Source organism: Prunus persica, chromosome G5 (assembly GCF_000346465.2).
Source record: "Prunus persica cultivar Lovell chromosome G5, Prunus_persica_NCBIv2, whole genome shotgun sequence".
Classification (NCBI taxonomy): domain Eukaryota; kingdom Viridiplantae; phylum Streptophyta; class Magnoliopsida; order Rosales; family Rosaceae; genus Prunus; species Prunus persica.
In genome coordinates this window covers 3,765,525-3,781,101 of record NC_034013.1, presented here as the reverse complement: position 1 = coordinate 3,781,101, position 15,577 = coordinate 3,765,525, and the positions used below count along the sequence as shown (strand labels likewise).

At 40.6% G+C, this 15,577-nt stretch overlaps 1 protein-coding gene across 1 annotated transcript; it reads right to left on the bottom strand.

Moving 5' to 3' along the window:
• Positions 11,969-14,668, bottom strand: LOC18776329 (transcription factor bHLH71). The gene is made up of 3 exons (XM_007210553.2): positions 13,450-14,668; positions 12,593-12,994; positions 11,969-12,297 (listed from the first exon to the last, which is right to left on the bottom strand). Exons 1-3 carry the CDS (start codon positions 13,894-13,896, stop codon positions 12,202-12,204), a joined length of 945 nt encoding a protein of 314 aa, XP_007210615.2. The 5' UTR covers positions 13,897-14,668; the 3' UTR covers positions 11,969-12,201.

The window sequence follows — 15,577 nt, the reverse complement described above, 5'->3', positions numbered from 1 at the left end:
AACATTTGAATCTGTATGTGGCTTATCGATCATCAAGTTCATAGCCTGTATAAAGTAGTTATGAAAATTGATTATAACAAATAAAAAACTTACCATGACTTATAAAAAGGATAATATTATAAATCTTAATATACCTAACTCCGCACAATGTCATTTGAAACTTGCAAGTCTTGAAATTGTAAAGAAAAACTTGTAGGCTTAAGTAATGGTTGGAAACTATGTTGGGGTTCTCGGTAAGGCATCCATGATATTGTATTAGGTGCCCCGTGCTCTTGTGCTTATGCTGTGTTACGATAACATTTTAAACTAGAAGTACATGATATGAAAACAAAAATTAAATAAATGATACTTACAAGATGTGTAGTTGGATGACATATGTTATTATCTCTTGAGTGTTGCATTTGGAGATGCACCTGTTCATAATATACAAATTAAAAACTAAATTAATATTTAAAAAAATTATTATATTGGATAACTTTTGGGGAGGCTTCCCTCTTCTTTAATCCCTTTGCTTGGATAACTTTTACACTATCCAAGAAACATGCCTCATTAGCACCATCTGTCACTATGGTGGAAGGTGACCCTTGGCCATCCTTATCATGTACTTGACCATCCATTTTTGAACTTAACATGTCTTTAATGGTTTTGTTTTGTTTATTCAAATGACTAACAGAAATCTTATATGTTTATTCGCTCTCAGCAACTCGAGATGATATCTTGGTAAACATGGAACATAAAGACCTATATCGAGATGTTTGTTGTAGTTTCACATCTGTCTGAATGTCACGTCCATGATTACTATTATAGATACGTCATGGTATGAGATCATCACCTTTATAGAAGAACAGATCATACAAAGGTTTGGCATTCCAGAGTCAATCACAACCGACAGGGGTTCTTCTTTCATATCTAGGGATATGCTAGATATGGCAGAAACATTCAAGTTCAAACTGCTTCAATCTACTCCTTACTATGCTCAAGCTAATGGACAGGTAGAATCAAGCAACAAGGTGATTATCAATATCATCAAAAAGATGCTGGAGAAGAATCCAAAGCAGTGGCATGAGAAGTTATCAGAAACTTTGTGGGCATACAGAACTTCAAAGAGAGAAGCAACCGGCATGACCCCCTATGCTCTAACCTACGGCCATGATGCAATTCTTCCCATGGAGATAGCAGTCCAGTCTCTTAGAGTTGCTCACCAGCACGGTCTCACTGGCGAGGATTACTCTCAAGCCATGTTGCTGGAATTGGAAGAATTGGATGCAAGCAGAATTGACACCCTCAACAAACTCTTAGCAGGAAAACAGGCTGTGTCAAGGGCCTACAACAAAAGAGTCAGAAACAAGAGTTTTGAAGAGGGAGAGATAGTCTGGAAGGCAATTCTGCCCCTTGGAGCACACATAGCGGGATATGGAAAATGGTCACCTACATGGGAAGGCCCTTTTATAATTAACCAAATCCTCGGAATAGGGGCATACAGGTTGCAGGACCGAGATGGAGTTATTCATTTTGCCCCAATCAATGGTAAATGGTTAAAGAAGTTCTACCCAACCATATGGGATTCGCAGGCTGTACAAACAGATCCCGGGATAGAAGAGGAACAAGATTGACCCCTTTTTGTTTCTTGAAAAGAATCTTGTTTAGATCTATTTTTGCTTTAAGGTCATTTTGCTTTTACTTTCAAGACCGTGTCTGGTTATTGCATCAAGAATGAATAGAAAACAGTAAAATATTTTGAAAGATTATATAAGAATAGCCACCTTCGCGGCAAATTATTCAAACAATAAAAAGGGAGGAGAAACTAAAATCCTAGTTTCCTAAGAGTCTCCTGCAGGTTCGCCTTCTTAACAGAAAGCTCTTTCTGGAGCAGCACCCCCTGATGAATTGAAGCCTCTGCAATTTCCAAGGCTGGCCTGGAAGCTGCAACCATGCTTTGCACAAGGAAAGTAGCCTTGGTCTTAGAACTCAGTCCAGCCCCAAGCCTGCTCTACACCTCCCTGCAATCTGCCAATTGTTTTTGGAGCTCTTCAATCTACTTCTCCAGCTTGTCCACAGTAGCCCTGGCTTCCTTGTATCCGGCCACCATCTGATCCAGTTCTGCTTTCTGCTTTGCAAAATCAGCCAAGTTGGCTTCGTGAGTAGCCTTGCAGAATTCAGAAGTCTTGAAAGTAGGCCTAAGATCCTCATAGCGATCATGCAGGTTGAGCACATCTCTGGTCAAGCTTAGGCCCATCTCAAGAATGGGCTTTGGAGCCATGTTCTGTCTGTGAAGAAGGTCCAGGTCCTTCATCAGCTGATTTAACGCTTCATTATCTTGATCAAACTCCAGCTCATTAGACTGCCAGATTTTCAACCTCTCCATGGCCTCCTCCACTGCCCTAGATTTTGCCTTGCCTGGAGGAGAGCTGAGTTTCTCCAGTCTGTCCAATTGGGCATCCAGATCCATGGCTTCAAACTCTTCAAGTTCTGGATCAACAAAAGAAGCCATGGCAGATGACCCTGGAAGGGAATGAATGGGCATCTGCAAGAAGAAAGCAGAAGTTAAAGACCAGGCAGAAAGTGAAAAATAAAGGCCTAGAAGTTATGAAGACTTACAGCAACAATGGGAGGCTTCAGGGGACTGGTCACCGCTGCCAAGACGCCAACAGCTGTAGGCACTTCTACCTGAAAAGGCTACAACAGTTAAAAAAAAAGAACAAGGGAGAATTGCAGGAAAATGTGGACAGATAAGAAAGAAAGTTACCACAACCACAGGGGCAGCGGCGGTTGTCTCCACTTCAGCCTCCTGAACTACAACAGACAGTTATGCCTGATCCACAGGCTTTGATGCAGACTGCTCCGTCTGATCCTCAGCCGCTGGAACGGCAGTAGAGTGCTCTGCCTCGGCATCCTCAAATAAGGCCAGTTCTGAGCTAGTCAGCTCAGCCCTTGGACCCCCTTGTTGCTTCTGTGCCAAGGCAATGCTCTCTGCAATCACCTCAGCAGGGATCTCCTCCTACAAAACAGGGGTCAGAACAGAAGAAATGGGGCAAGAAGGGAATTGATGCAAATCACAGAAATAAAACTCACCTCCCCCTCCACCACTGCCGTTTTTTCCTGAGGCGTTTCTTCCAGTTCTTCCAGTTCTTTTTCCTGCCCCACCTCCTCAAAAGCCTCTCGCAGCTCTTCATCCGTCCCAGAGGTAGTGGAAGGAACTGCTGCCGTTTCTTCCGCGGCGACATACTCCTCCTCACTCCTCTTTTTAAGCTTTTTTAACTTGGCAGGAGGAGGGGAAGGACTTCCAGCTGCACAGAACAAAAAGCAGTATTAGGGAAAAGAAGGCAAGACAGAATAAATTTAAAGGGAATGGTTGGAACATCATGAGCTTACCTGAAATACCAGGCCGCGTGGTATTGTCCGAAGGAGGGGGAGGTCCTTTTCTTTTTCTTCTGCCAGAAAGAGCGGCCTCGGCAGGGGTTTGTTCTGCCTGGACCTCATCTCCTTCATCTGCAGAGGGGAGCTCCAAGTCCCCGGCAGCTATAACAGAAGAGACTGCACCAAGGCGTTAGACATTAGAAACCAATCCAGCAGGAAAAGACAGAAGAGAATTAAAAAGAAAAAGACTTACCAATCACTTCTCCAGCATGAACAGACTGCCCACCTACGCTGGTCAAAGAAGGATCTGATACAGGCAGAATAGACATTAGAAATCGATCATCAAGACAGAATGAATCCCAGACAGAATCAGAAATCTACCTTCTATGATTTGTGCGTTGATATCTTTGATAGTCTGGATCATGTGCGTCTTGGCACCCCCATCCGCAAAAATGGCCCAGTTTTCCCAACCATCAATCCTAGCTCTCCTCTAGTGACCCCCATATCTCGGGAGAAGTCTATCAATCCAGTCTGCCCATTTGACCGGACTGTTCCTCACCTCGCTGGACGGGAAGGACCGACTCAAATTCTTGCTGACCCAAGAATAAGAAGCCAGGGCAGAAGAACTCTCAAAACACAAAGGAGCTTCGGCATCCTTTTTTAGCAATTCTGCCATCTCAGCTGGAACAGGACCAAACCAGTGAGGCCCTAACACCAGGGTGTTCTCGAACAAATGAAGGACATTCTCGTCTAGATTCTTTTGGGCAAAGGGATGAAGCTTGCTCTGGATTTCTATCACGTGAGCATCAATCCCGCTCCCGGTGATATAGTCGGGAGGAACTGGAGCGGAAGAAGACTGAGCGCGGGACCTTGGGGAAGACATTTCTGATTCAGGGGAAGAAGCAGAAGAAAGGGAGGTCTGAAGAAAGCTATGGCAATCTCAAAGAAATGCTCGCAGAAACAAGAGTCGGAAGGTCTAGGGTTTTTCTTTTTCAGAAGCTATGAATTTGAATTTCTTTTAAAGAGGGGCTCGAAAACGTGGGAAGAAGAAGATGGGACGGCACCTGATGATTATTAGCTAAGTAACTAGCTAATAACTAGCCGTTTTCCCACGAACTCTAGTTCGTAGCAGGCAAACGTGGCAGACGTGGGCGAAAACACGGAAGAAACTGGCGCGCGAATTAAATGGCAAAATATTAAGTCTGAAAACGTTCCAAAAACGATTCAGACTTAGGGGGCATTGTTTGGGCCCAAATTCGGCACGCCCAAGTCCAAAAGACAGGCCCATGATAAAATTGCCTGCCCAGCCCAAAGACTTGAAAAAAACAAAAATAAGATCCAGACAGATTGGGCTTCACACCAGAAATGTTGAAAACGAAGCCGCAGCCCAAAGAAAGCCCAAATGTGGAAACTTTCGAAATGGGCTTCAAAGATCAGCCCGTAATTTTTGTTAGGTTCAAACCCAAGGGATCAAAGACACACCCACGTGATTGCCTCAACTTTGAAAAAGTCAGCAATTCCAACTACAGTTTAAAATGTGAGAGGGACGTCTCTGAAACACTGCCAATTGAAGATCAAAAACCCATCTGTGTTTGAGATTTTGCTCCAAATCAATACACCATCTCCCAAGGAATTCACGGATCACGCTTTCTAAATTAGAGCGGGAAACAGGGAACCATTCAGAAAATACAAAAGAAAAAGAGCCAAACCGCCATAAAAAAGCCCACACAGAAGGTGGCGTTAGTTGAATTAGAAAGCTGCCACCCAGGAAACCAGGGAAGGGACTGCTTTAGGAGGTGACTGCTCAGAACCTATCTGCCTTGATTGATAAGAAACCCTTCTTACTTTACATTATAAGAGATCTTTTTGCCGCCCATTATTTAGGATTAAAAATTACCTCCTTAGGAGGATCTCTTATAAAAACGAAAGTAGGCAAAGAAACAAAGGACACTCAATTCATCAACCAATCAAAAAAATAAACAAAAAAAACAATCAAAAGCTCACTTGGATCCCAAGAGAAAAACAAGCTTTAGATCAGAATTCCAAAGTTTAGACTTAGAAAATAAGTCTTCTGAAAACGAGAGGGAGCAAAAGCCAAGACAAACATAGTTTGAGTTTTCGCAAATATGAAAACCTCAACAAATTTTACAGCACAGTTCCAGCTTTTTAAATCCTCGAGAATAGCCACTTCTGTCCCTTCAAACTGAAGAAGCTGCAGTTCTGCCCGCTCAAAAGTCTCCCAAGGCTTGAAGTAGATTGAAGCTCTGCCAAAATTGAACTTTGGTATCGATTTACAGCTGAAGCCAAGCAGCTAAAGTTGTTGACAACACAGTCCAGCCCAGACATACTCAGTCCAGCTCGAATCAGAAGTTTCCATCCAGGCAGAAATGGGATTCCAGCCATCTCTTTATCTTTCTAAAGTTGATTTCTCCCTTCTTGATTTTGTAAAAGGCAGTTCCGCCTGAAACAGTCTACTTTATTATTATCTATTCTGGCCAGAACGACCATTTGATACTGAGATAAATTATGAAAGTCCTAACCAGTCTGAGGCAAGAAAAGAACTTACTTGGGAGATATTCCTCACCCAAATTCACAATCAGTTGTTTTAGAAGTCAGTAACTTGAGGCGCAAGTTATCCACTATAAAAATAAGTCTGCTAGAATTTACATTACTAGCAGTGGCACGCTCACACACCAAAGAAAGCTGACTTGTCGACCAACAAGGGGTCTCCAAGCCAGTGGGGAACTTCGCCCTTCCACCTCAGGAGTAAACACTAAAACGGGTGAACAGCAGCTAGCCCAGTCAAAGTCATAGAAGGCTGTTAGCTTTAAGTTGTTTTCTGAAGGAAACAAAAATCCGTGGCCGGGTGAACCCTTTAGATATCGCAAAACTCGAAGTACTGCCTCAAGGTGTGGCTTGCGTGGTTGGTGCATGAATTGGCTAAGTATATGTACTGAGTAAACAATGTCTGGCCTGGTTATAGTAAGGTATATGAGGTGCCCAACAAGTCTCCTATAGTGAGCAAGGTCATGTAACAGATCACTATCAGTTGAAGTCAGCTTTAACTTTTGCTCCATGGGAAAATCATATGGGCGTGCTCCAAGAAGACCAGCATCTTTTAGAATATCCAAGGTGTATTTTCGTTGAGAGATGACAATTCCAAGCTTAGATCTTGACACTTCAATGCCCAAAAAGTATTTAAGGTCACCTAGGTCCTTGATACGAAATTTTTCATGAAGGACTCCCATGAGAGATTTAATGGAGGCTGGATCATTGCCTGTAATTATAATGTCGTCAACATAAATCAATAAAGCAGTGAAAGATGAGCCATGTGACCTGGTGAATAGAGAGTAGTTTGCCTTGGACTGATTAAATCCCGCAATTTTTATAGGGTTGGAAAATTTGGAAAACTAGTTTCGTGACGCTTGTTTAAGTCCATATAGTGACTTGTTGAGTCGACACACAAGATTCTCCCCCTGTCGACGAAATCTCGGTGGAGGAAGCATATATACTTCCTCATCAAGATGTCCGTGGAGGAACGCATTTTGGAGGTCGAGTTGGTGAAGAGGCCAATGTCTAGCAGCAGCAATCTCAAGCAACATCGGACAGTGACAAGTTTGGCAGTAGGGGAGAAGGTCTCATGATAGTCAAGGCCTTCTTGTTAGGTGTAGCCTTTAGCCACTAAGCTAGCTTTGTAATGCTCAATGGTGCCATCTGAACTATGTTTGATTTTATACACCCATTTGCAACCAAATGGCTTGTGACCATGAGGCAGGGACGTAAGGGTCCATGTGTTATTTTGCTCCAAAGCAGTAATCTCAGCAGTCATGGCTTGCTGCCAATTAGGCTCATGTGCAGCTTGATCATAAGAAGTGGGCTCTGTTTGACCTGAAATAATAGCTAAGAAAGAACGACGTGCGGGTGATATACGTGCATAAGAAACAAAATTTGACAAGGGATAACGAGTACCTTTCATAGAACTTGGCATAGAGTCGGACAATAGAACTTGGGTATGCAACATAGCATGAGACACTTTATAATCACAATGCCAAATAAGAGGTCGTGTAGGACGAGTGGAGTGACGGGTAGGTTCCAGATGAGGAGATGGGTGAGCCGTCACTGAGGAATCTGGTCATGTGGGGGCGGAAGCTATGGGAAGAGTTGGAGGAAGAGAAACCGGCTTTGGCAAGGCAAGAGGAGTGGAGTTATGGTGGTCCGCATGAATGGTGGAAGAATTATTAGATTCCTCCACAGGAATATGGTGGTCCGCATGAATGGGGGAAGAATTATTAGATTAATTCACAGGGATAACAGAAGGTGACTCCTCCACTGAAGGATGGGATTGGTCAAGATGCTGTGAAACATCAGGTTGATGAGGAGATGTGAAGGATGGATTCATACATGGCTCATGAGAAGAGTCTATGCATGGCACAACAATTGGGTTTGGCCGTGTGTCACCTGCAGAGTTTGAATAAGGAAAAACATTCTCATAAAAAATGACATCACGACTAGATAAAAATTGTTTCGTGGTGAGATCATAAAGGCGATATGCCTTTTGCCCTACAGGGCAGCCGGTGAAGATACAACGACGGGCACGTAAGTCAAATTTCTGGACAGGATGGACATTTGTGGCATAGCAAAGACACCCAAAGACTCGCAAGTGATCCAATGAGGGTGCACGATCATAGAGTAGTTCAAAAGGGGACTTTCCTGACAACAAAGGAGTGAGCATGCGATTAATTAGATAGGTAGCAGTAAGGACACATTCACCCCAAAAGATTAAAGGAACATTTGAATGAAATCGTAAAGCATGAGTAACATTTAAAATGTGGCGATGTTCATGCTCAGCCACTCCATTTTGTTGAGGAGTATAGACACATGTAGTTTGATAAATGCCATGCTCCATAAAAAATGGGCGCATAGACACAACCTCGCTGCCATTGTCAACACGTATTGCTTTTAGATCGCGATTAAATTGAGTACGAACAAAAGAATGAAAAGATTTTAATAATGGCTGAGTTTCAGATTTGAAGCTCGTCAAATATAACCAAGTGCAGCGAGTATAGTCATCTACAATGGTTAAATAGTAGCGTGCACTAGAATGAGAAGGAACTTTATGAGGTGCCCAAATATCACAATGAATTAAAGAAAAAGGTTCAGTAGAAGAAATTGAACTTTTACCAAAAGGCAATCTAGTTTGCCGTGCATAATGACATGCATCACATTGATGAGAAGAGTTAGAAGAAATAGTTGGATTTATTTTAGTAAGTAATTGTAGGCGAGCAGGTGAAGGGTGACCGAGACATTGATGCCAAAAATTTGATGAAGTGGAGACGTGATTTGAGGATGGGTGAGTAGGAATAAGGTGAATATAATAGAGTCCGCCATGTTGTTTACCCAAGCCAATTGTCTTCTTCATTGCCAAATCCTGCAAGAGACAAAAATCAGGAAAAAAGAGGACACAACAATTCAGAGATTTGGTAAGCTTGCTAATGGACATTAAATTAACTCTAAAAGAAGGGACACAAAGAACATTGTGTAAAGAAATATTGGAATCAAAAGATATGGACCCAATGGAATGTATTAGAGCGTTAGCGCCAGTAGGTAATTTAACAGATGAAAGAGTCGATGAAGACGACGATTGAGAAAAAATTGAAGGTCGGGATGGGATGTGATCCGTTGCACCACTATCAAGAATCCAAACCTGTGAAAAATTATTGGAAGAAACTGAATTTTGAAAATCAGAAAAATAAGAACTTGCCAGACCTATAATGTTTGTTTCCACGTGATTGGCAAAGGTGGAACAAAACTGATCCATGATAAAGAGTAGAATTTTGAGATACAAAGAGCTCTCAAACAAAATAATAAAAAACGACCATAAGGCTAAGAAGAAATCAAATCGTGGTGAAGGTCCCAGAGCCTATCACTCTGATACCATGTGAAGAGTGATAATCTGATGTATATTACTTGTGTATTCAGTCATAACAATTACAAAGATATATAGCAAATTGTACAGAAACATATATGGAAAGAAGTAATAACTACAGCCTAAACTACAGGGATTGCTGGACTAGAGAAGGAAACAGAATCAGTTAAAGGTCTGCAGCAATCTACTCCTATGATTGAGATTTGATATCGTAACAAGGGAAATTTGGGAAGATTTGATGAGGGAAGATAGGGAGAGATGGGGATAAAAAGATGGGTGACTTGAGTGGATTTTCCAACAACTTGACGATTGCTTTGTCATGCTCTGGATGGTTATTCTACTGGGTAAGAGGTGCCCCCTTTTCTAGGCACTGGAAGCCCCTTCTGGGTTCAAAAACCCTAGCTAACTTTCCCTAAATTTTGCCAAGTCTTCTCCTCCATTTCCCTTCACTTCCTTTGATTCAATCCTTTTTGGTGAAAATTCCTTAATCCAAGCACATTGGGATAGAGCATTTTGGGGCTCCAAGGTTTTTCCTGCAGCTGACTTCTTCCATCCTGGGTAAGGCGCCTCTTGCTTTTTCTCGTGGTTTTCCTACCAAAGCTTGCAGAGGAAAGAATAGGTAAGGGTGCTGGTCTAAAAGGTGTCTTACTTCCTGCAGTCAGTGCACATGGGTGTCACTTGGTTTTAACGATGGCTTGGTTTTAATGATGGCTTGGTTTTTATTTGGTTTTAATAGGGTGCTGGGATATTTTCTAAGATGCTGGGCCATTTCTCTAAGGTGTTGGACCATTTCTCTAAGGTGTTGGGCTGATTTTTCTCTCTTATATTTGGGCTTAAGAAATGGGCCTAAGTTTGGTACTCCTAAGTACCCTAAAACTTCCACTCCTTGGACCATTATTGGGCCTCATGAAGACTCTTAATCATCCATGCCACAACCCACTCAACAAGCCTCAAGAATTTGCGTGTCTTGGGCCCACTTAAGCTTGTAGCGTGGCTCGGTATTAAAATAAAGGTTTTCTTCGCTTAACGTCGTGTGGCGTGTTTGTGCTCGGTCTCTACCGTATTGTAACGGGCTATGGCCAGGGCAAGCTGTACTTGACGGGACAATGAGTGCAGGTTCATGGAATTATTACTTTTTATAGGCTCGTTGCGATCTCTTTGCGTGGCGGGTGGCGTATTGGTTTGGCGTGGTGTGCGTACCATAATTTGTATAAGCACATACGACAAATTCCTGCATACGCCGGTCGAGCTTCTTTCTCAATTGAGCGTTGTACTAGGCTAGAAACATATTTGGGTCCAACCTTGGATTTTTCGGACCTCAACAATCGGTCTTAATTATCACACTACGACGGTTTTTAACTACCGTTGTGTTAAAATTCATACTACGTCGATGGTTTTTATCTAGCGACGTATGAAATATAATACTACGACGATGTTTTCAAAATACCGTCATTTTTCATTCTTTAAAAAGCTAAAAATATTGACTTGTTGTCTTTGTGCATGTTATACTCTTTCATTCCTCTGTAATCATGGTTTCAAAAACTCAAAGTAAGGAAGTCAATGGGAAAAAAACACAAAGTAAGATTGCAATGTTTCAAAAGCTCAAAGTAAGGAAGACAAATCAGCTGAAAGCAAGCTACACAAGTCCCCTAAGAAGATGAAATTTGTTTCTTGTAATGAGAAAGAAGCAACTAGCACATCTATATTTGATAAGGAGGCAAAATTAAATTGTGGTATAAATACAATGAGCCAAGTTGAGAAGAATTCAAAAAATAAAACATGTTGTTGAGTACAATAAAAAAGGGAGACCACATGGTAAGGCAGCTATTGAGATGCAATCGTACATTAGGGTGTTAATTTGTATGCGCGAGAGTCCGTTGTTGATTTACGACCATTAATCTAGAAATCAATGCCTTTTTTCATAAAATCTACAAGTCAATGTCATTTTCTATATGGTTTCGAACATGTGACCCTAAACCCTAAAAAAATTCCTCAATTGAAACTCTTAAATGGATCTATATGAGTCTGCCTACCCACATGCTGAGTAACATGTATATCGGATGAAATTGCATGCTTTGTCACCTTTCTACGTGGCCGGCCCAAAATCATCTCCCTCGGAATCTCTCACAGACAAACGCCCACATACACTTGTTGTAACTTGTGAGGGCCATGCATTGCATGCAGGTCATTTTCTTGTTTGCACAAGAGGACGTGACGAGTCTTAATGAGGGTGCAGATTCATTTCACACAAGAAACAAAATTGGAAGCTGAGAAAATCAATACAAGATTAGGAAAAACTCATCGATCGAGCAAAGGCAGCTTTTCTTCAGAACTTAACAAAAACTCATCACTGTTTTCAATACCTACAACATACATGCAGCTTCTATGCATTGGCATACCATCAGGCATCATGCAGTGATCTAATTTTGTACATTCTGAAGAATCGGTTAAATTACATGCATATTTATTTATGAGCTGTTTAAATTACATGCAAATAGTAGAATCAGTTATATGGTCCTTGTGACCGGTGCCCTTCGGGGCTTTTTTGCGCTTTTAATGGCTGTTGTAACGAACATCGTGGCGATGAACAAAACATCTCCCTATCGTTTGACAAATAAAAAAAAGTTGAAGAATATATTAGGATTTTCTCAAAGTTCTAATGTATTATAAGATGTAATGTAAACAAGCCTAAAATCATTCATGAAAGTTTATTGACATAGTTCACATGCTCACTCTAATACTGTACTACACATCTTACAAACAGGTCAGATAAACTAGTTCAAATGCCCATCAGCATGGGCTGGGCCTCAGAAAGCCCAAGCCCATTAAGATCCTACTCAAGGTCTTTTTCTGGTACTGTAGCTACATATGGAAAATAGAAAAATAGAAAAAATATAAAATATAAAAGGAGAATTTAATTAACACAAGGTAGCTGCTTCCTCAATTACTCTAAGCATGTGGTGAATTGCTGTTGCTATGTCATCCACCGAACTCAGTAAGCACCCTTCTTCAATCTGCATGCAGAATTAGAATGTTCGAATTTTAGACCCAAATTCATTGATTTCTTAAAAAAGCAAACAAATATTTGCAAATAAGGAAACGTCACTAACGTATACAAAAATGCAAAACCTTAATTATTGGTGATGAAACTATCAAAACAGAATGACGAAGACGCTCATTCTAGTAGATCAAGTTTGATACGTATGTAAAAATAATTTATAAAAATAATAATAATTTATACATGTATGTCAAAGTGATTAATAAGAAAGTAAGAGCTCCGGACAAACATTTTCCTTATTATATACGTACCTTGACACTGATGGAGTAGAGAACAAAAGGGTCCATGGTGGTAACAGTGAGATGAAGGATGGTGAGCTGAAGGGATTGGATGCCACCAACCAACTTGGAAAGCTGTCTGGGGCTAATTCTGCGTGACATGATCTTAAGGTTTGCATGGGTCTCAATTAATGTGACCTCAATATCGGCTATGGCTGCCTTGGTTTTTGATGTGAATTTGTTGGGGCAGTGAGACCAAGTGTACTGAGGGCATTCTAGTAATTGTGCAAAAGGGGTTTGGGCAGGTTTGGAGGTGGAGGTTGAGACATCTGCATTGTGTAGAAGTTGGAGTTTCTGTGCTTCAAGGGAATGCAAGAGGTGCTCAAGCTCCTTCACGAATTCTATGGCTCCTCCTACTATGGACGCCTGGTCACCCTACACACACAAACAACGAGAAGAAAACAAAAGCAAGATGAAAAAAGTGGAAGCAGAAGATTAAATTATTGTTCCTACTTTTTCATGTATAAAGTGTACACAACAGTGTACATGTATTGTTCTGAAAAAGTTGACATGCAGTGTATATTATTAACTATGGTAATTATATTCCCATAATTAAATTGAGAAATACTATTGATTATGATGGGCTTAGAAGAATTTAACAACAATGTCTAATACCACAACATGATTTAAGGGGAAGAATTAATAATAGAAAGCATGCATGATGCATGTCATAAATTTCTCTAAAATCCTAACCAGGGATAGTATTTTTTATTTAAACACTTCTTGATATACTAATTAATCTTCTTTCTTCTTCAATTTTAATTAGTGAGGATGTGTTTAGAGAGAGAGAGAGAGAGAGAGAGAGAGAGAGAGAGAGAGAGAGAGAGAACCCTTTGGGCGTAAGAGTCAGGCATGAGAGAGCGCAGAATGGCAAGATGCTCATTCATTTGTTTTCTGCGGTTTCTTTCAACGGCAATGTGAGTCATTCTCTGAGTCTCAGCTTCTTCCTTGTTCTTGCAAACCCTTGGCTTTCTCCTCCTCTTCTTCCGCCCTTGCTGCTGCTGCTGAGCATTATTATTGTTTACACCCAGAGAACTCTGCTTCTGCCTACCACCACCACCTGCTGCTGCGGCTTCCAAATTCAACGCCCTCTTGATTTGGGTGTCTTGATCAGATTTCATGCTACTGGTGCTGGTGCAGAAGTTCTTGTCTGGAGGTATGAAATTGCTAGTCGTCCCTGAAGAGTCTTGGAAGCTGTAGGGGGTTGCGGAGATGGTATCATAAATGATGAAGTTGAAAGGCTCATTAGAAGTAAGAGCTTCTAAAGCCATTGTCATGTATTTCTCTCTCTTTCTGTTTGCACTTCTTCTTCAGCACCTTTATTTGATTAACTGGCACTTGAATATATATTGACTTATAAACACTACCCTTTAGCTCCTTTTCTATTCAAGGACCACAATCATTTTACAGAAAAACCCACCGCACCATCCCTTCAACTTAACACAGAGAGAGAGAGAGAGAGAGAGAGAGAGAGAGAGAGAGAGAGAGAGAGAGAGAAATGTTAGAGAGGGAAATGGTGCACGTGAGAGAGGCAGAAAAGGTGGGGTGCTTTTCAGCTTCGAAAAGTGAGGGAAAGAGAAAGAGAGAAAGAGAGTTCTCTCTCTCTCTCTCTCTCTTTTCTATCTGTCATCTTAGTTTTGGTTTCCTTCCCAATTTCGTAGATGGTGTCAAAAAGAGTGGCCCAGTATGTGCAGTGGATCAGAGAAGGGAAGGTGGGGGACCCAAATCTATATAGATATATGCATACAAACAACACAACAAGCTGTGCAAAAGCAGCTCCTCACATTCAAATCTGTGTTTGGTTTTGGAGGAAATGACTGGCTCACGTACCCTACCAACACATAGATAGATTCTCTCCTCTTATTTATTATAAACTCTACATACAATGTACAAGCACACTGTGGAGATCCAAACATTATTACAGTGCGAATGTCATGTATTTTTTATTACCTCCCTCTACTTTCTACTCTGTTTATAATAAATGTTTATCGTGTTTGTGTAGATATAATATGTATATATATATATAGAGCCTAATAAAATGAAAATTGGTTTATTACATGTCAAATACCAGCAGCAAATGCAGGAGGAGGAGGTCTTTGCAACGTCAATTGTCAACCCTGTTGGTGATATTGACATATTGAAAGGAAAATGTGAGCAGCAACCCTAAGTATTAAAGGGATCAAAAGCTCATTAATTAACCCTAATCATGAGCCTTTTTCATTCTTTCTATTGCTAATGCTTTGATGCTTAACAATATTAGGCCAATTATATCAAGCAATAGCAAGGCTTAATACCATACAACTAGCTAACTAGTATTCCCCTATCCATCCAGAAAAGAAAAAAGGCTGTATTATCATACATAGTATAGGTATCAATAATTGGTATAAAAGGATCCATTATTTGCAAGTTACATTCAGAAACAGAGTGAAAAAGACTTGTCCCTCTGCCTGTGCAGCTTAATTTGTACTTTCTCAAGCATTAGGGCTTTACCCAAAAAGTTAAAAAATAAAAAATTCATCATAATGAGTAGATCTAATCCAACCACTAATAAAAATCCATTTACAAGCTTATTTTTTCTGTTACCATAGTAGATATTCTTTTTTTTAAGTAAATAATCATGGGATCATTTTAGCTCACCACTTTAATCCAAGTTGTATGCTCATTCATCACCATTTTTAACATTTGACATGTGTTTATAAGCATAATCATGGTTACGTAAATCAAAGTAAAAAATTAACTAGAGTTATGTCTATAGATATGTGTCAAATATTAAAAAGGGTGATAAACATAGATCTTGAGTTAAAGTAGTGAGGGAAAAACATTTCAATAATCATAGCATATCAGCATAATGATGTGGTTTGACTGTCAGCAGAATTTTTTCTGATAACATTATGGAAAACTGTACACTAAATTTGCTCTATTTATACTCTTTATAAGCCAATAATGCCCCTTGCATGT

What these genes read in the sequence shown, in the direction of transcription:
- LOC18776329 (XM_007210553.2), bottom strand. Translation starts at nt 13,896, where the DNA reads ATGACAATGGCTTTAGAAGCTCTTACTTCTAATGAGCCTTTCAACTTC. An exon ending in CTGACTCTTACGCCCAAAGG is followed by an intron (nt 12,995 to 13,449) that starts GTTCTCTCTCTC and finishes TTGTGTGTGTAG; the next exon opens with GGTGACCAGGCGTCCATAGT. An exon ending in TCTACTCCATCAGTGTCAAG is followed by an intron (nt 12,298 to 12,592) that starts GTACGTATATAA and finishes TTCTGCATGCAG; the next exon opens with ATTGAAGAAGGGTGCTTACT.